General features: G+C 54.2%; 1 protein-coding gene across 11 annotated transcripts in view; it reads right to left on the reverse strand.

The window, feature by feature from the left end:
* Positions 1-19,773, reverse strand: part of CBFA2T3 (CBFA2/RUNX1 partner transcriptional co-repressor 3) — a 109,950-nt gene that overhangs the window by 29,241 nt on the left and 60,936 nt on the right. For all 11 annotated transcript variants that reach the window (XM_074968929.1, XM_074968933.1, XM_074968937.1 and 8 more), the window contains one exon: positions 3,664-3,813. In XM_074968929.1, coding sequence (XP_074825030.1) covers positions 3,664-3,813 — 150 coding nt within the window. The remainder of the gene's footprint in view (positions 1-3,663; positions 3,814-19,773) is intronic.

A 19,773-nucleotide genomic window follows, 5' to 3' on the forward strand; every position in this document is an offset into this window, starting at 1 on the left:
CTTGGGATGCATCAGGTGAGGTATTTCCAGTCGAGATAAGGAGGTGTTAGCTCCGTTATACAAGGCACTGGTGAGACCTCACCTGGAACACTGTGTGCAGTTCTGGTCTCCCATGTTTAAGAAAGATGAATTCAAACTGGAACAGGTACAGAGAAGGGTTACTAGGATGATCCGAGGAATGGAAAACCTGTCTCATGAAAGGAGACTCAAGGAGCTTGGCTTGTTTAGCCCCGCTAAAAGAAGGCTGACTAAAAGAAGGCTGAGGGGAGATATGATTATTATCTATAAATATATCAGAGGGATAAATACCACAGAGGGAGAAGAATTATTTAAGCTCAGTACCAATGTTGATACAAGAACAAATGGATATAAACTGGCCATCAGGAAGTTTAGACTTGAAATTAGACGAAGGTTTCTAACCATCAGAGGAGTGAAGTTCTGGAACAACCTTCCAAGGGGAGCAGTGGGGGCAAAAGACATATCTGGCTTCAAAACTAAGCTTGATAAGTTTATGGAGGGGATGGTATGATGGGATAGCCTAATTTTGGCATTTAATTGATCTTTGACTATTAGCGGTAAAGATGCCCAATGGCCTGTGATGGGATGTTAGATGGGTTGGGATCTGAGTTACGACAGAAAATTCTTTCCTGGGTGTCTGGCTGGTGAGTCTTGCCCACATGCTCAGGGTTTAGCTGATCGCCATATTTGGGGACGGGAAGGAATTTTCCTCCAGGGCAGATTGGCAGAGGCCCTGGGGGTTTTCGCCTTCCTCTACAGCGTGGGGCATGGGTCACTTGCTGGAGGATTCTCTGCACCTCGAAGTCTTTAAACCACGATTTGAGGACTTCAGTCGCTCAGACGTAGGTGAGAGGTTTTTCGCAGGAGTGGGTGGGTCAGATTCTGTGGCCTGCGTTGTGCAGGAGGTCAGACTAGATGATCATAATGGTCCCTTCTGACCTTAAAGTCTATGAGTCTATGAGCCTATGACCAGCCTTATTTCAATGCCTTCAGAGCTGGGGGTCCGGAGAGCGGTGGCTGTTGACCGGGCGTCCAGCTCTGAAGGCTGAGCCCTGACAGCAGCAGCACAGAAGTAAGGGTAGCAGTACTACAACCCCCCACAACAACCTTGGCTTTACCAAGAGGATCAGTATCATTATCCCCACTTTATAGATGGGAAAACTGAGCCATGGGGGGGGGGAAGTGACTTGCCCAAGGTCGCCCAGTAGACCAGTGGCAGAGCCGAGAATAGCTCCCAGGTCTCCTGCCTTGCAGTCCAGTGCTCTATGCACTGTCTCCCATTACACACTATGGTGCAGTGCCATTCACACATCAAGGAACCCCACATCCTGTTGTGTTACACTGGCACATCAGGGTTCCAACACATATTGTCACTGCCTGCCTGGAGATACAGACAGATCCAGGTGCTCAGATACTATGTGGATAAGGGTCATGGAAGAAGTAGCTAGCTAGGAGATGTATATGGGGCTTGCTAGCTTGGTAGATAGATGACAGGCCATTGGGGAGCACAGAGTTAAATCCATCCCAGGCCCAGCACCCCAGGCTGTTCCCAGCACTCCTTGCAAGCAGGAATCCAGTTCAGGTTCTTCTTTCTTCTCAGGACAGTGATGGAAGGAGGAGTCCGCCACGAACACCCGGACAGGGTTTGCACCGAGAGGAGCAAGCAGTTCCCACTAAAGCCAATGGAAGCTGCAAGTGCTCAGCACCATTCAGGGCTGGCCCCATTGTTTGCACCATGTAACATTGTCAGCAGTGATGGTCACTGGTAGATCCACCTGGAACAGATCCTGATGGCTCCCCGTCACTGGCAGGACAACTGCTCCTGTTCCTTCCTTCGCCATGGGACCGGCTCCACACAGCCTGCCCCAATCACGCCCGTCTGTGGCTATGCCCTCTAGGGGACAGGTTTTCTCTGGGTCACTCGCCTGCCATGCTGGCCTGACGTCTAGCTTTCCATGCCCTCCTGGGAGGAGATTGTCCCAAGCCTTCGGAGTGAAGCTTAACTATGCAACAGGGAACGCTGGCATGCGAGGGAGTGCCCCTGCGGCATGTGCTCCTGGCAGTCCCAGTGCTGTGCTGTGTGACAGCTCCATTCGTCTGAAAAGAGACGAAGGAGGCTGCAAAGTCTTAGGAGAAAGGAGGTGGATGAGATCCAAGACAACCTATCAAGGCCCCAGCTGCTCTGTGCCTGGTGATAGGAGAGGAATGAAACGGGCGACAACACTGTAGAAATTAAATTGGTGTGGGTCCCCTTATCCCACCAGAGAAAGTAGAGAACACATCAATGCCCGTAGCCTGCAACTGGCAGCCAGTGATAAGGTAATCCCGGATCCCACCGCAATGACTTGATGGACACAGGCCATAGGGGAGCACAGGGTTAAACCAGCATCAACAGCTCATTACAGCCTGGATTCTGGCATTGCTAAGTCCAGCCCAGTGCCGCAGTGACTTGGCACCAGATGGGAGTTCCCCTTTGTTTGTTGCTTTCCAGCCTGGGGTTCTCGGCCCTCCCCCTCCTCCCCAGTTCTTCCTAGAGTTGCTTGACATTTTGCATCCATAATTTTTTTGCTGCTGACAAAAATTTGGCCTTTTTTTCTAAACAAAATGTTTGGTGGGAAATTTTTGTGTCTCAGGAAATTTTCAGCTTTTTTTCAGCAGAAGAAGTGAGGACAACAGAGCGCTGGTTGCTTTTTTGCTTTTTGGTTGAAAAACTGATTCCCTCCCGCCCCAAAAAATGACAACAAAAACCCCTCCCCAGAGGTGTTGTTTCTTCCCCAGATTTGCACAGAAAATAGTCATAATTTCCCAACCGGTTCCAGTTGTTTCTGTATTGGAGAGAGGGTTGTCTCCAGGGGCGGGCACTGGCAGTCAGGACATTGACTCAGTGGATGACCTTGGACAAGTCACCCGCACCCCCTCCTTGTGCCTCAGTTTCCCCCTCTATGACACAGGAATAATCACACTTCCCTAACCGCAGGGAGCACTTTGAGCACGAAGGCACCGGGAAGGGCAGGTGCTTTGTGTCCTTTTTAGAGATGCAAATAAATAAGGAACACAAACACCCATTCCAGGGTGAGGGCAGTTACTCTCTCTCCACAGTACGGCAAACGCTGAGCCTGTGGCCCGAGGCTAATACAGCAGGGGTGCATCCCAGCTTTGAGAGCCCCAGGGGAGAGCAAGGGCGGTGGTGGAGGACAGGTGTTAGGTCTGCCTACGGGCTTGTGCTCATCGAGAGCATTGGCTGCGGTGCTGGCCACGCCCCAGCCTGCCCCTGGGAGGTGGGCAATGCGCACAGCAGCACCAGCTGAGCCCTGCTTGGTGCCATGCGGGCACAAGCCAGGGACGCGTGGCACAAGCCAGGGATGCGGGCACAAGCCAGGGATGTGTGGCTGGCTTCTGCAGGAGAATGTTGGGGCAGAGATAGGGGGAAGATGCTCCCTGTCCTTCCCCTCCGCATGGCACTCCTGCCCAGGGGTAACTGTAACAGGGCCCATACGCTGCCCGGTGGCACAGGGCACAGAGCCCTCTCAGGGAGTACCCTTTCCAGGTGACATTTCCGTCAGCACGACAGGATCCAGCCCCGAGTCTGCTCACTGCATCCCAGCCCCTCCCATCACCCCAGCCCTGGCTGCCCCGGCTACTCACTGGTGTTTGGCGTGAAGGAGGGGTGCCGCGTGGCTCCCTGCGTGACGGCTGGCGGTGGAGGAGGCATGTTGGGGGGTGTCGATCTGGACTGAGTCTTCACGTCGGCTGGTGAGTCAGGCATCGTGGCTGCCTTATTCTTCTCTGCACTACCTGCAAGGGGCACAGACGCAGAGAGAGAGAGACAGGTGAGTGCAGTGGATTGGGGTCGCCGGGCCACATGGCCAGGGAGGCGGCACCAGCTAAACCCAGCCTGCTGATCCTTCCCTCACCCTGGCGCAGACCTAACGCCCACTGGAGTCAGTGGGCATCTTGCCCTTGTCTGCAGTGGTCTTTGGGTCAGGCCCCCACAGGAGGTGGCAGCCACACAGACCTCTTTGCATTGATGCCAATCGAAACATACGTGTTTCGCCTCTCCTCCCTATGGCAGGGAGAGGAGCTTTACGAGTTCCCACAACCTCAAAAGCTGGCGTTTCAGGGCCGGGATGGGAGCACGTTTGCGCCTAACTCTGTCTGGGGCACCCCACCCATCCTTCCTGAGCAGGGCGAGACTCAGATCACGGAGCGGGCAAGGAGGACGGCTCTCCAGGGCATCCCTTCCTGTTCACGGCAGCAGGGACGCAGTGGATGCAGGGCGGGAGGAGAAGTCTACAGGGGTCAGGCCTGACTGGTGCCCTTCCTGCCCCAGAGGGAAAATGCAATTTCACCCAGTGAGCAGTGAACACGCTCGGGCTCCTGGGCAGATGCATTATCACCGGGTCCTACACAGAGCCATGGAGGGCCGTGTCTTAGCTATACCCTGGTCTTGGGGGCTCAGCTTTCTTGTACCTGAGCCCCTGGCCATCCATGAGCTCAGCCTCACAGCAGCCGGGCGTGGCAGAGAAACGAAGGGCAGAGAGCTCAGAAGGATCTAGGCAGGCAGATAGCTGGGGAGAGATGGGCCCCTGGGGATGCGATTCACAAAAGCCAGCGCACTGGGGGGGAGCCGCCGACGCTAGCCAAGGGAAGATGCCAGCCGGGGTTGGCGCGCAGTCCCACCGCGCTCTCAGAGGCAGGCACTGAGGTCCAGGCTGCAGGGAGGTGTCTAGCTCCGAGGACGGATCTCCCTCATAACATTTAGCTCAGTGATGAAGGTACTGATCTGGGAAATGGGAGACCCCCCCCCGCTCAAGTGCCCCTCCCCCAAAGGAGGAGAAGGGATTTGCCGCCTCTCAGGCGAGTGCTCTAACCATTGGGCAGTTCTGCTATGGTGCTCCCTCCGTCACTCCTGTTTGAAGCCGTAGCGCTGGGGATAAATAATGAAAGACTCCATGGAACAGGCTCCTGGCCTCCCCAGTCCTGGGCGGGTGCCCTAACCGCCCGGCGACGCAGTCACGCTTGTGCACACTGGCTCGCAAAGCGTCGTTGGGACAAGAGAGTGGGCAAGCGAGCCCACCAGCACGCACATGACTCTGCTGCCTGGTGGTTGGCACACTTACCGGGATGGGGGGGACGCGGGAGCCAGCCCCTGCTCCAGGGGCTCATTCGTTATTTGGCTGCAGGATAACAGCTTCAAGGGGAGGGATCGGGGCCTGACATCAGACTGTCCCATGCCCCAGGGTCAGGGCACTCACTCCCCATTCAAATCCCCGTTAGGTGGAGGGAGGATTTGAACCAGCTACTCTCCCGTCTCCCAGATGAGTTAGAACCACTGGGCTAAAAGTTCCATGGGAGGCTGTGGTCCTCCTCCTCCGGCCGCCTTGTGCAAACTCGCTGAGCCGATAGGCAGCCTCTGCGCATGCTTAGCGGAGCAGGATTCTCAGGCGGGTTAGGCAACCAAAGGCCTCTCTGCCCCTGCTCTGTGGATCGCTTGGGGGCTCAGGCGGAAGATGGGCATCTGGACAGCCCCAGTGCGTGGGCCCTGAGGCAGTGCCATTGGCACCCAACGACTTTAGGTGCTTCCAGGGTTTCCGCAGGTATTTCGTGCATCGTGGTGTTCCCCAAGTTGGGGCTGGGGTCTAACTCCAGCGGTGCGTTCAGCCTGAGGGGACGTGCCCCTGGTACCCAGGAGGTCTGGGGTAGGCCTGGGAACTGAACCCAGAGCTCCTGAGTCTCCATGACTGCCTTCAGTCACAAGGCCATCCTCTCTTGCCCAGCCAGCCCTCTGCCACCAACATATTGTACATACGCACAGCACTGTAGGATAAACATATTCCTCCAGCCACACAACACTGGGTCATATAGCCATCCACCCACCCCGGAAATCCTGCACCATGCGCACGTCTTCCCGCATACATACTAATGCACAGTCCACACATCCAGGCGCGTAATATGGCATCTGCACAGACACGCATGCACACACAACACGCTCTGTACACACGCACCCGACACACAGAGACTGCTCTAGATATGTGTCACGCCTGCACACAGCACGCTGTCATCTTGGCGCTCGTCCCTGAGAACCCCTCTCCGCCGTGGCGCACACCGTCGGCGCAATCTCCCTGCTGGTTATCTGCCAGTTTGGAAGGAATCGGAATTCTCCCTGGGTCGCCGGCTGGAATGCCTCGTCATTTCCCAGGAATTGTGTGTGGAGTTCCAGGAATCGCGCTGTCAGGCCGTGATTATTCACAGATAGTAAATTGGGCTTTAGGGTCCATGCTGCAGGCAGCAGCTCACATATATACAGCAACCAGGGCAGTTCCCCGGGTGCCTTGAGAGCATCCGTTCACGCGTCATTGACCTCAAACGCTCAGAAATCCCCAGTCAAACCCCAAAACATCAGGGGATTTAAAAGACCTAATAAAGGTTCCCTTTCTTTCTTTCTTTGAGGTTCCCTTTCTTTGCCTCGTGGTTTCTGAGCCTTTAGCCCTCAGGACACGTTTTCTGGCTTTTCTCCAAAACCAGGAGAGGGAAATTTTACCTTTTTTTAAAAAGAGCTGAGATTGTGACATCATGCCAGGATGAGACTAGTGGGGCTTTAAGAAAACAACTTGACTCACGATAGTCACAATAACACTGCGAGAACCGGCCACACTGCCTGAAGCCCGACGCCTTTACTGGAAATAAACCCTTCTCTGGATCATTGGGAATAAAATTCCCTGCCCCTCCCACCTCTCGCTTGGCCTACAAAGCCATAGCGACAGAGCTGGTGGAAAGTTTTCCAACACAACGGGTTTCCATCCTCAGAAAATGCCTGGAAATTGAAACTTTGTCGATTCTGACAAAATTTCGTCACGGAAACAAAAAACAAGCGAACCGAAGCATTGCCCCATTTGACGTCTCTAATGCAGAGCAGCAGTGTTGGTTTTTAACAAAGCCATTCAACATGGCGCTTGCCGAACGGAGCGTTTCCGTGGTTAGTTTTAAAATGATTTTGCATTTTGCAAGTTGTTTTCTTTTATTTGATGTTATACCAGAAGTTATAATAGACAATTAAAAAAAAAAGTTGAAAGCCGATAGCCCAATGTGAAACGTCCCTGTTTTAAGTATCTAATGTTGAGACGGTCAGTGGGGGTCGGGGCACAGGTGTATTTGACAAATTCCAACCGCCAGTGCGCCCCCACCCAGCTGCCTAAAACTAGTTGTGTTTGAAGGTCAGAGATAATCTGTAACCAGGGAGTGATTAGAGAATTCCTTGTCCCTGGGATCCCTGTGAGCTGTTACCAGGGAATATCCTTGTGATGGGGTGTTCACCGCCCCCCCCCCCGGCAGTAGCCCGGAAAGGGCTAATGACACCGTTGCCAACTTTCGCGCGGTAAATAAGCACCCTGACTTTCGCAATAAGCCAAAAACCAAGCGAATCCCATTTCAAAACAAGGCCAAAACAAGCCAATCCCTAAGAACCCCAAGACTCCGTGTGACTAGATCCCCCTGGCGTGCAGTCTGGGCCTGTGGTGGGCCCGCTGTGCACCCCTGACTCTCTCCCCCCTTGCCCCTGTTTGCCGGGAGCTGATCAAAAAAAAGAAGCAACAAGCTGCAAGCCAAACAAACAACAAGCTACAAGCCAAAAACTAGCCAACAAGCAACTCGCAAGCCAATGAAGCCAAAAACAAGCCCACTTTCTGTGGTTTTTTCGCGGGTTTGGCATGTCTGGTTAATGAGGCTCCGAAGGAGCCAATTAACCTGACAGGCAACACCTGAGGGAGAACAAGGGAGGGAGGATGGAGCCCAGCTGGACAGGAGCAAGGAGGGCTGGTATAAAGCCAGGAAGAGGGCTTTGAGAGGAAAGAAGGAGAAGCTTTGGGCTCCTAGCTCTCAGGGAGGGGTGTACCAGCCAGATGGTAGAGCAGGGAGTCTGATAAAGACAGAGTAGGAAGCAGACCAGAGAAATAGCAGGGAGGTTTGGGATGGAGGAGACCCTGGCTGCCGGTTGTAGGGTTCCCTGAGCTGAGCCCTGGAGCAAAGTGGGTCGCGTTCCCCAACCAGCAGTAGAAGGGAAGATTGCCCGGGTCAGATCGTCCAGTGAGACGCTGATACTCTGGAATGAGGAAACCAGAGTGACCCAGCCGGGGCGGTGGGGGGCAAGCTGTGGAAAAGGAGTCCCCTAAGCCAGGAAGAGGGATGACCCTGACCCACTGCAAATCCTGGAGCGTGAGACAGAAGGGGGCGGCCCTATTCCCCAGACGCAGCTCCAAGGAGGTGAATCCCACAACAATCCCCTGTGGCGGGCAGGGGGCTAATGCAGCGTATCACCCCAGGTGCCCAGAGCAGGACTGCACGGCTGTGCACGCCACATCCCTCAAGCTGTCTTTCTCAGCATCTCGACAGGGCTGCGGTTTTCCTGGAACTCAGCCATGGCACAGTTCAGAGGAGGCTTTGGAGTGGCATGGGGACATGGCTGGGCCTGGGGAGGGGGGGCAGGGAAGAGACGAAGCAAGTAAACAGGACAACTGCTAAACAAGCTTAAGTGAGAGCACCTGCTACTGAGATCAGCTGCTGCCACGTCCATTTCTCTCTCTCTCTCTCTCTGCCGTTAGAGAGGATGCACTAGGGTTTGATGGCCTGGCACAAGTGTGGTGGCAGCTGCAGTGGTCTGTCAAAGTGCCTTGTGTCTGGCGGCTCGGCTGGAGCTCTGGTGAGAACCAAAGAAGGAAAGCGTCCCTCTCGCTAGAGGCTGACAAGCGTTTCCTAGAGGTGTCACTGCCTTTATAGGATCAGGAGAACTCGGGGGCTTATTCACATGCAGGCACCGCTGATAAACTAATCTAATGTGCATTCTTAATCCACTGCAACTGTTGTAAGATTAATTGAACCCTGCGCAAGTACATTGTCCAGGCTAAATAAAGCCTGGTCTTATCCAGAGCAAGATGTTATCGGGGCTTGCACAGTGGCCAAAGCCGGGGCTGGGCTTAAATGTGAGGAGAACAGGGTTTTATAGACGAGCTACCCAGGTTCTGCAGGAAACGGGGCGTCCGGCATGGCAAACTGTAGCTCTTTGGTGCTCAGAGCAGGCAGATCTCTGTAGTGGGGAGGGGCCACACAACCAGGGTGCGCTCGTGCCAAGCTCCTCACTTCCTCCAAGGTGCAGGAAAGCGCTTAGCAGCCTCCCGAGGGAAGGGCGGCCCACAGGGAGGCTGTTCCAACAACACCAATTAGCCTCGCTGCCCCTCTCATCCTCTGCGCACAAGATGAGGCAAGCTGTGCCCCTGCCTTCATCAACCTGCCCTTGCCAAATACCAGCCACCGCAGCCACATGCTGGTGTAACACCAACGGACCCCGGTCGTCGGTGGGCGGGATCGAACCTGGGACCCCTGGAGCTTAGTGCATGAGCCTCTACTGCATAAGCTAAAAGCCAACTAGCTGGTAGCCAAGGCTGTAGAGCAGACTCATTCGATCTCTCTCTTTAAGTGGCCTCTAGATGGGACAGGACACCACCCCCAGGAGGTGTGCGGGTTACACTGGCACAACCTGAGATGGTGCCAGGCCTACAGCAGCAGGAGGCTGTGATTGCCAGGCCATGGTGGGCCTTTGATTCTACACCCGCGTGCAAAATGGCCGCCTCCATGCAGCACGGCCTCGCACGTACAGTGCGGGTGAGATCACGCTGCGCGGAGGACACCCTCTTATTCTACAAAATGGTGCCCGGCGGGCGCATTCACAAGCCAGACGGGATCGTCCCATGGGCACAGACAGCTTGGGGCATGCAATGCGTGCCTTGCGCTCACAGATGGCCATGAGAAACAGCACCGCACCGCCAGCCCCCCGGCAACTCACACGGTACGCCAGTGCCGCTGAGCCAGAAGCATCTGACCCTTGCCCAGCCAGAGGCTGCATCATCCACTTGCCAGGCACCCAAGAGACATGCCTCGCTAGCACAAGATGATGCGGCCCTCAGCCTTCGTATGGAGCTGTTGCTCGCAGGGCTGATAGGTCCTGAGTTCTAGTCCCAGCTCAGATGATGACGCCATCTGGGGCAAGTCACTTAAGATCCCTGGTTGTGACTGTGCGGAGAGGAGAAAAGGGCCTTGGCCCTCTCCTGTGCGTCTCAGGGACAGCCTTTGCGCTCAGTGAGCTGCGAGCACTAGCCTCTCCAACGGGAGTGGGGAGGGCTTGGGAAGCCATGGGCCTCATGCCATGCTCAATCCAGCAGCTCCAGCCCCCCCAGGGAAGAAGCAGGCTCTGCCCCCTTTCCAAGGTTGGTGTAGCAGCCTGGAGCTTGCAGACCGTGACCTCTGATTCAATCCTCCTACCTACCAAACAGGACGTGAAACTGACACCAAGAGTTTTGCCTTAAGTCCCAGGAAACAGTGTCTCATTATTTAGAGGCCAGCTTCTCAAAATCTGGGCAGATGCAGGTTGGGTAATTGCCCATGCAAATTTACCAGTTCTTTCCACAGCAACCTGATCTACTCTGGCATCACCCAAGTGAATTAGGCACTCGCATGCCCAAGGGCTTTGGAATCCCAGCCTGTCTCACTGGAATTGCGGTAGAGTTACACACGCAGTTACGTGGAACGATGCAAACAGCATTGTAACAGCAGCCCCAGCAGAGACTGGAAAGCACACGCACACAAACGCTCTTGTGCACCGGAAGATACTGGGCTCAGCACTTTTGTTCGCGGACTCGGACAAGAGCGCAGCCATTGAGGCGAATGGACGCGTACATACATCAATTTATTTTTGAGGGAAATTCTTCTCCAGTTAAATCGCTGAGGATCTCTTCCAGACCCCTAAAGTCCCTTTAGAGTTCACAGCCATGGCAGCTCCACCTGTCTCTTCCAGCACTCGAGTGAGACTGCTATTAATTACTTATTCGTAATCAGTTTTAGTGGGACTGCAAGAGACCAGCCAGCCCCAAGAGCACATGAAAGAGGGGGAGGGATAGCTCAGTGGTTTGAACATTGGCCTGCTAAACCCAGGGTTGTGAGTTCAATCCTTGAGGGGGCCATTTAGGGATCTGGGGCAAAAATTGGGGGATTGGTCCTGCTTTGAGCAGGGGGTTGGACTAGATGACCTCCTGAGGTCCCTTCCAACCCTGCTATTCTATGATTCTATGAAAGGCAGAGCCGGCCATTCACACCAAGCCTGCTCCCCTCACACTAACCCAAAAGTTTGCTGAAGTAACTTTGAAAATGCAAACAGCCGTATACTATTCCAGGAGGTGTAATTAGCTTCCCAGACAGTGGATGCCTTGTCTGTTATAGGCCTCTCGTCTCTCCCTCCACCCCCTCCTTCAAACCTCGTCCCCCAGAGCTTTCCCCCTCCATGCTCAGGCAGGGTCAGTTTCTACGTCTGGTGAAAGCTCCCCCCAGACAAAGGGCTACATGTTGTGAAGAGAGCTTTGGAAAGGAGCCAGCGCTGGAGCCTCAGTCTCGGGTCAGCCTCCCCTTTGCTGTCCACAGCTGAGTGCAGGCCAAGAAACACGGGCTTTGGGAGGCAGCTCCGGCTGAGGCCAAGGAGAGGGAGGTGGGACACTGCCATGTTTACAGGCATTGCAGTGGCATTCTTGGCAGCTGAGTCCCTCACGAGCCTTAACGGATGTAGCTTCATAGCCCCTGGTGAGGCAGGGAAGGGTCACTCTCCCCACGTCACAGAGGGGAAACTGAGGTGCAGCAAGATTAAACGACTCGCCAGGGTCACCCAGGGAGTCTGTGATAGAGCCAGGAATTGAACCCAGGTCCCCAGGTCCTAGATTGGTGCCTTAACCACAAGGCCAACCTTCCTCAAGAGTGTAGTATTATTTATCAGGTGTATTACGGTAGTGCCAGGGAGCCCCAGTCATGGCCCAGGACCCCATGGTACCAGGCGCTGTGCATTATTAGGTGTATTATGGTACAGCCTAGGAGCCCCAGGCATGGCCCAAGATCCCGTGGTACCAGGCACTGTGCATTACTCGGTGTATTATGGTACAGCATGGAAGCCCCAGTCATGGCCCAGGACCCCATAGTGCCAGGTGCTGTATGTTATTAGGTGTATTACGGTAGTGCCAGGGAGCCCCAGCCATGGCCCAGGACCCCGTGGTGCCAGGTGTTGTACAAAGACCAAACACAAACACGGTCCCTACCTGAAGAACTTACTTGTGTACACAGCTAGAGCCCCGGATCCTCTCCCTTGTCCCAGTGCACCATGGCCCTGTAATGTCCTGCAGGGAAGCAAGGGGGGCATGGGTAGCCACGGGCTGGCTGAAGAAAGGGGCCTTGTCCCAATATCTCCAGGGAGGCGAGTGGAGCTGCCAGTGTCACTTATGGATATGCTTGGAAAGCGGAATTCAGGTCCAACATGGAGATTTCATGGAGGGTCCTGCATTCCAGCCCCATTTACCCAGTGACTGGTTCACAGGCAGGCACCCAGTCCATGGGATAGACACGCAGGCCTGGGGTAGCTCCCACAGCTGGTATTTGCTCTCCGGATCACACACCTGCTCTGGGCCTGGCCCACGGGACCAGCTGTGACATGGAAAGTGCTCAGCCAGCCCTAGCGAGCAGAATTTTTACCCCCCGGCGGAAAGCTTGGAACTCACTGTGGTTCCATGGGTTCGGAACAGGAACTCCTTTTCGTCAATTTCAGCAATGTTCCCAATGTTCCCAAAATCAGACACGCTGGGATTTGAAAAGGGTCTGGATTTTGTTCTTGTTTCTTTCCCCCGCTTCTTTCCCTTTTGCCACGGGAAAGGCGCAGAAAAGAAAAAACCTAACTGAAAATGAAGTATTTGTAGTTTGGGGTTTTGCTGGGAAAAAAACCCAGAAATAAATGTAAAAGACAATTTTTTACAAACATTTCCATTGTTGGCAAAAGGTCCTTTCAAAAATTGATAAAAAAACCAAACATTGTTTGAAAAATATTAACCGGGTCTTAACTCATGGCGCGGGGCTTATCTGGAAATCACCTCGCCAGTCCTGCCTCCCGGCGTATCTGCCATGACAGTCGCCGAAGACCTGCGTGTGTCAGGTGCATCCCCATGGGCTGCTGCAGTTTCAAAGCAGGGCATCTGAACTCGAAGAGGGGCTGCCGTGGGGCAATTAAATATTAGCACACACAGCCAGCAAGGAAGAACCAATCAATCAACTTCAGGGACTCGTCCCTTGGGCTGTGATTGCAAACCAATGCAAAGACCCTTTTTGCCCCCACCTCCCATCGCCTTCAGGAAATTGCCCCCAGTGCCATCGCTTCACCAGGATTAAAGGCCAGCTCAGCAAACCGCACGGAAGAGGGAAGCATTAGACAGAAATAAGCAACTGCCTGGTGCAGCACTTGTATGCAGGGTTGTAAATGAAACCAACTGGAGGCCAGGCTGGGCATTGCTGTGGCTGCTCGTGAAAAACAAAGCTCTGCAAACAAGGGGCTTAGGGTGGAAATTATGACCCAGCTTTAGCCACGGCAGAGCACATGGTGCTGGGGAACTACCAGAACTGATGTGCTTGGCAGGAGCTGAAAGATAACTTTCCAGTGCGTTTCACCCCTACCTTTAAAAGTCAATCCCCTTTAATGGTGACATGGCTGCAAAATCAATTACCCCTCGCGGATCAGCTGATGTCCAACTGCTGTTCTAATGCCCCCACAGGGATGGAAACCAGTGGTTTATGCAGACAGGGCATTCGGATTCAGGAAACAAAAGGGAGAGAGGGTTTTCGCCGCTAGTTTGGGGGTCACTCACCCAAGAGGCATGGACGTTTTCATTCAGAGAATGGCCTCTCCCTTTCTCCCTGCCCGGAATCCTGCTGTCTCCCCTGCTAGATCTCATAGAAATTCGAAGTTAGTGTTGTATCCAGGGGCTTGGGGATGCAAAACGACACACTCCCGGCGTGCCAGGAGCCCCACCAACTTGCCTGGAGCAGACGGTAACTGGGTCTCAGCCTGCAATGCTCAGTCACACTCAGCCTTCCCCTCCACGCACTCCCGAGCCGAGCCACACCTCCCTGTTAAAGCCAACAGCAGCTCAGGGTGACGATCCCCGTGGGCTGCTCACCTGAATCCATGGCCTACAGAGGCTGCCACGGCTGACTGCACCGCAGGTGAAAGGAGCCGAGTGCCTGGCTCACCTCTGGATGCCATGGGGCACAATGGGCTCACATGATCGCCAGGGAAGGCTCCAGCTTCTGTGGCAAATCTGGTGAGGTTGGAAGGCAGCCTTTGGTTCCAAGGGAGAGGGGGTCGTCCGGGCCCCACCACTCCAGAGACACTGGCCCAAGCGGGAGGGTAACGGATGTCTGAGCGGCAGGAGGATTTGGAGGTGGCAGGCAGAGATGATGGGGGAACAGATGCAGGCTGTGCTGAAAAGGCAAACATCAGGTGGGCAATACTCCTGTAATGGCCCTCGCCTAGAGCTGCAAGCCAGTGCTTCGGGAAGGGAGTCGTTCTCGAGTGGTAGTGCCCTCTTCATTGGTAGGGTGGCAATCAGCTGCTTGGATAAAGCCCACGCTTAGCCCCACTCCACCTGGCTGGGCATGTTGGTTTGGCCTGAAAATTGCCAGATTTCCTCCAAAGGCAAAGGAGAGAGGGCCAGGCCCTCAGCTGGTGTCAGTCAGTGGGGTCCATTAACTGCAGTCGAGTTCTGTTGATTGTCCCCAGTGGTGGATCTGACCTGAGAAGCTTGAAGAACATCAGCCAGACCACCGTCAGTCCCAGGCCATGGGAAAGGAACTTGGATTCACAGCTTGGACTTTCATCTTATGACGCTCAGTCCCCCAGTGGCTCCAAAATGGCTGGTTCCTGGCCCCACCGACCCAACCCCTGGCCTGGTTTGTACCTGCTCAGATGAGCATGTGTGTTTGTGATGCAAGTAGGGCAAGATGTCCACAGCACTTTGCTTATGGTGCTGAACTGCTGGAGTTCAGTGAATGATGGGCTAAGCCCGGAGGCTCTTGGCACCCTGTGCCACGGGTAAATTCAGAGCATCATTATCTCCATTTCCAGGGGGGAAACTGAGGCACAGAGCAGGGCTGGACCAAAGCACACTGTGGGTGGGGGGCGGGAATTGGCATCCGAGGCAGAATTAGCACTTGGGAGCTCCCGCGTCCTACTCAGCTGCTTACACTACTCCCTCAACATGGGCTTCAGCTGCAATCCAACCCAGCCGCACTGATCTCCCCAACATGGCATCGGGTGGATTATCCGTTCGGCTGTGGATGGTCAATGAGCTATTTCTGGTGGGCTGGGGAACCATGAGGAGACTGGGTTTGTGCTGCCTGCTTTTGACGAGGTGGGTTGCATTTAATATTTGCCCTGTGCCCCGATGCTGCGGAGATGGGCGCCCCATAGGTCATCCAGAGCTCCCTCTGGAATCATCCCATTGACTAGGACAGGATTCCTCATGCGCACCAGTGTGGGGAAGGAGTTCGAAACCTGGCCCTGAGTGAGCATTCCCGAGGCTCAGCACGGAGCCTCCGGAGACAGAGACAGAAAGGGGCCATCTCTCAGCTCTGTTTTTCTTCTCCCTCCCAGGCTCTGGGATCCCCACCGCTCCTCCGCAGCTGCACAGGGTCTGTCCCGCTGGCTGATGACGCTGGGAACATGCATCGGTCAGGACACAGAGCAGCGACGCATCAGCCAATGCACGGGGGAGCAGGGCTGGGAGTAAGCAGGGGTCATTTTCACACAGTCCCTTTTCTGATCCCAGCCACGCTATGGAGAGAATTGGTGCTGTGGGCCGGGGAGGGTAAGTGAAGGCAGAGAGTAGCCTGAATGATGGGTGCAGCCAAAACAGCTTCCCTAACAGGGGAAATCAATCAGTATGTGTCAGTAAGATTCTGGGTCAGGAGGGCCCTGATTCTGTGTTTCAGGCCCTGGGACATGGGGCTCTGGTAGGAACCAGATTGGGTAGTTGCAACCCAACCCCTTGCCACTCTGCTTTTGGAAGTGTGGAGGGGCGAGAGGGATCATGTGAAGCACTGCTCCTCCTTCTGCCCGATGGCCACATTCCTGCCCACACCGGTCCCTGGGAACCAGGACTGGCATGGAAAACTGAGCTCCACACGTTTCCTGCTTTATTTATAAATACCAGCCTGAGTGACAGCACAGAGCCAAACAGCAGCTGAGAGCCTCCCGCGGCAGATGGGAACCAACAGAAGTCCCGGCACGTCCAGGGACCTGTCATCTGCAGAGGCTTGGGAGGTTTAAAGGAGACGTTGGGTTTGTAATGCAAGCGGGCGGGGACATCTGTGCGGGTTGAGGGGGGTGCAGCTGTGAATGCAGGTGGTATGTTAGCATGCTTGCACATGGGTACAGCCATGGGCCAGGTGATGAGTCTCTTGCTCACACTGGAGTATCTCACTCCTCAACTAGTGCCACTGAAATCACTGGTGTAAGATGATACTCGGTGGGGAAAAGGGTATAGGAATCTGTCTCTAAGTGTACATCAGTGTGAGTGTGCAAATGTGTACATACTCTGTGAGTGTCAGTCCATCTGCATGTGAGCACGCATACATACATCTAAACTGTCTGCCGCCCTAAACAGATCTCCCCGCTCTCTTTGGCTTCTACTCCAGGGAACAGACCCGCGAGGCCATTCAAGCACTCATCCTTTGCCGTGAATCACTGGGCAAGCCTCCCCCCCGCGTGGGAGACCGTCAGATGTGACCGAGTCCTTGTGCCAGCCAGCAGCAGAGACAGGACAGCCACACACACCGATTAGCACAAGCGGCCAAATTCAGTCTGGCTAGCGCCCAGCACCGCCCTAGCGCCCCCCCACTGAAGTCGAGGGGATTGCGTGGCGGGTAACTGCATGGCTCACATGTGCGTGTGTTCGTGTGTGCACGTGTACAGTGCATGTACCGTGTCAGGGGATGTCAGCGCACATGCCTGCGTAATGGTATGCATGGCGGGACGGCCATCACGCCCTCTTCCCCCTTTCTTGACACACACGTTCTCAAGACTAGACGGTCACAATGGTTCCTTCTGGCCTTGGAATCTAGGAATTCCTCCAGAACCCACGGCACTGTGAGGGGAACAAACGTTTGTTCGTTTCTGAAGCCTTCGTGGTAAGCACCAAAGAATTCCAGATTTTCTTTTCAAAATAAAAACACTGCAGGGGGCTGCCTCCCTCCTCTGGAGCGCGGGCTTTCCCAGCGGCGCCGCTGGCTCTTGCAGACAGGTTGCTGATAGAACCCGGAGCTCTTTATACACATTAGGACCAACCCAACATGTTCAGAAGCGGCCTCTGATGCTGGATGCTGCGGTAGCTACGTCCCCTGGACTGGGCACCCTGCAGCGTGGCCACCCGCAGTGGATGTTGGTGAAAGTCCTTGCCCATATGCAGGCACTAAGTCACCTTGTTATGAGCCGCTGCGAGTTGCAAGGATGGCGTCTGGGTCCATTATGCCACCATCTGAACCCACAACGACAGTCTCTGTCAACCCGGCATGTCTGCTACAGCAGCAGCCCCCACTGGGGCTTCTGTCTGTCTGAGCTGCCCCCACATCTGCCTGGCTGCACATTTTGCTGAGTGCTCTCAGCTAGGCGCTCGGAGCTTACCCACTCACTGCGGTGGGCCCGTGAGCCCTTCCAGAGCCTCCGGTTCCTGCGAAGATCTCACCCCCTGGGCTGGCTGGGGTGAGACCAGCCCGTCTGCACCCACCAGAGCTAGTGGCTGCTCTGCACGTCACAAACAGGCGCACTCGCTGAGTTAGCAGGCATGGCCTTGGGCATTCCCATGCAGTCTGAATTAAACCTAGTAACGTTCAACCTGGGGAGAGTCCAGAGAAAATTCTAATATGTGGCTGAATGGATTATAATAATCTCCACGGCATTTCAGCCATATTGCACCCCTGCTCTGCCCTGGAATACGACCCAACCTCAGTTAATGAAACTCCACTTAATCAGCGCCCTGGTTAGCCACACGTTAGCTGGGAGAGGATGCCAGGCAGTAGTCCCATCTGCGTGCGCCAGGGTTTCCCAAGTCCACCGGCAACTTCGCCCTTCTCCCAGAGGTCCCTCTAGACCTCTAGATAAATGGTGCTGTAGTGAACACACAGAATAGAGAGGTCACTGGCTGTGTGAGGGGATAATGTGACACACATGCCAATCCTCCGAAGGCTGAATGCAGCTGCCTCTTGAAACACCTGCAGTGTTTCTTTCTGGTAGGTGGCTACACTAGTTGTTTCCAGCTCTGCCTTTGGTTGAGGGTCCTACGCATTCCTGCCCACGTTCTCTTATTCCTCTGCTGTGTCCTTATTTCTAATACGTGCCCAAATCCTGACACTGAAAGCGGAGGAACCACCAATATGCGGGTTAGGTACAAACAAGCTTTCCCACAATTTATCGCCAAGAGGAAAGTTTCCATGAAACTAAACAAACTTGAGTGGAAACAAAGGTGGTTTTTTTAAAAGTAATAAACATTTCCTTGATGTGTTTGCAACCCAAAAAGATGAGAACTAGAAAATGAAACTGACCAGAAAGTATAATGGAAGAGAAACTGACTAAGTTTAGATATTTTTAGCGTCTAAGCTGAGAAATACAAGGAGTAAGAAAACAGCCCGAACAGGGAAGGATGTATTAGTCTTTTAGATGCCCTGTGGTTTTACTAACGTTAGGTGCTAGCGGTAATACCAGTAAGGAAGGCTGGGATGGAGCCTATGGGAGTCTGGCACTCTATCCAATGGGATATGGGCACGTCAGTCCCCTGAGAATCCCAATTTACATTTGTTTTTGAAACGTTACCATTGTCCCTCTGACCGTGGTTTAAGGACCTCATCCACGCATGCCCATTCTGACCTGTTATACTATCGAATCCAGATCCTTTCTCCAGCAAGTTTTCCCCGGTTTTGGCCCAGCACCCGGTTACCAGGTATGGCTGAGTTTCTGCACTGGAGCATGGAAGATTTTGTGAGCTAAAATGCAGGAGGAGACCAGGGGGCGAGTGGGGGGAGGGGGGGCCTGTGTGGAGGAGTCCATGCCGTTCTGAATGCTGTCAGTCCCCCCTCCCCACAGCAGTTATAAATGTGGCAATGATTCTCTGACATGACTCAAACTCTGCTGGAATTTTTTTTTCTTTTGGATAATTTGTCCCAGCCGCTTGGGGCTGAGTCTGTTTTCCGACATCTGGTTTTCATTAGGTCTGTGCAACCCAGATGAATAAGTAATAATATAAAAATAAAAGGATTAGTATTTTCTCCTTCGTTGGTCCAACCGGACCCTCCCCCACTTCACCTCCTGATGGGAATCAGATGTCGAATCCAGATATCTCCCCATACACCCCATGGTGACCTAAAGCCCTCGATTTGTTACACCCCGGCATTTAACCCTCCATGAATGAGGCTCTGCCTGGTGCCTGCTGGGGTAGAAGCAACATACCAGCCCTCCCAAATGCCTCCAGTTTTACCACAATAATTGTGGCAGCACCACAGAAGCTACTGTCTAATAAAACTCAGATTGTCTTTTTTATTCACACACGCCCAGGCATTCGGCCTGGCGCCGCTTAGCCCCACGGGCGAGCTCTGGGCCCAGGCTTCTCTTTGCAGGGCTGGAAGCGGCCAGTATGGGCTATTGTACCCCGGTTTGTGCCACAGACTCCCAGATCACCCCCCGCCCCGATCTCTCAGTTTGCTCTGCCCCTGTTAAAAGCTATTGGGAACAGAGGCTGGTTCTCATCTGGTCTCTGTCCCTCTCTTTAGCTGCTGACAGAGCTTGCTGGGCCTGGTTCTCCACTGCCCTGCGCCTGGCGAGTCACGTACCAGGGCAAAGTGCGGGTGACACGCTCC

This window comes from Natator depressus, chromosome 12 (genome assembly GCF_965152275.1).
Source record: "Natator depressus isolate rNatDep1 chromosome 12, rNatDep2.hap1, whole genome shotgun sequence".
Taxonomy (NCBI): Eukaryota; Metazoa; Chordata; order Testudines; family Cheloniidae; genus Natator; species Natator depressus.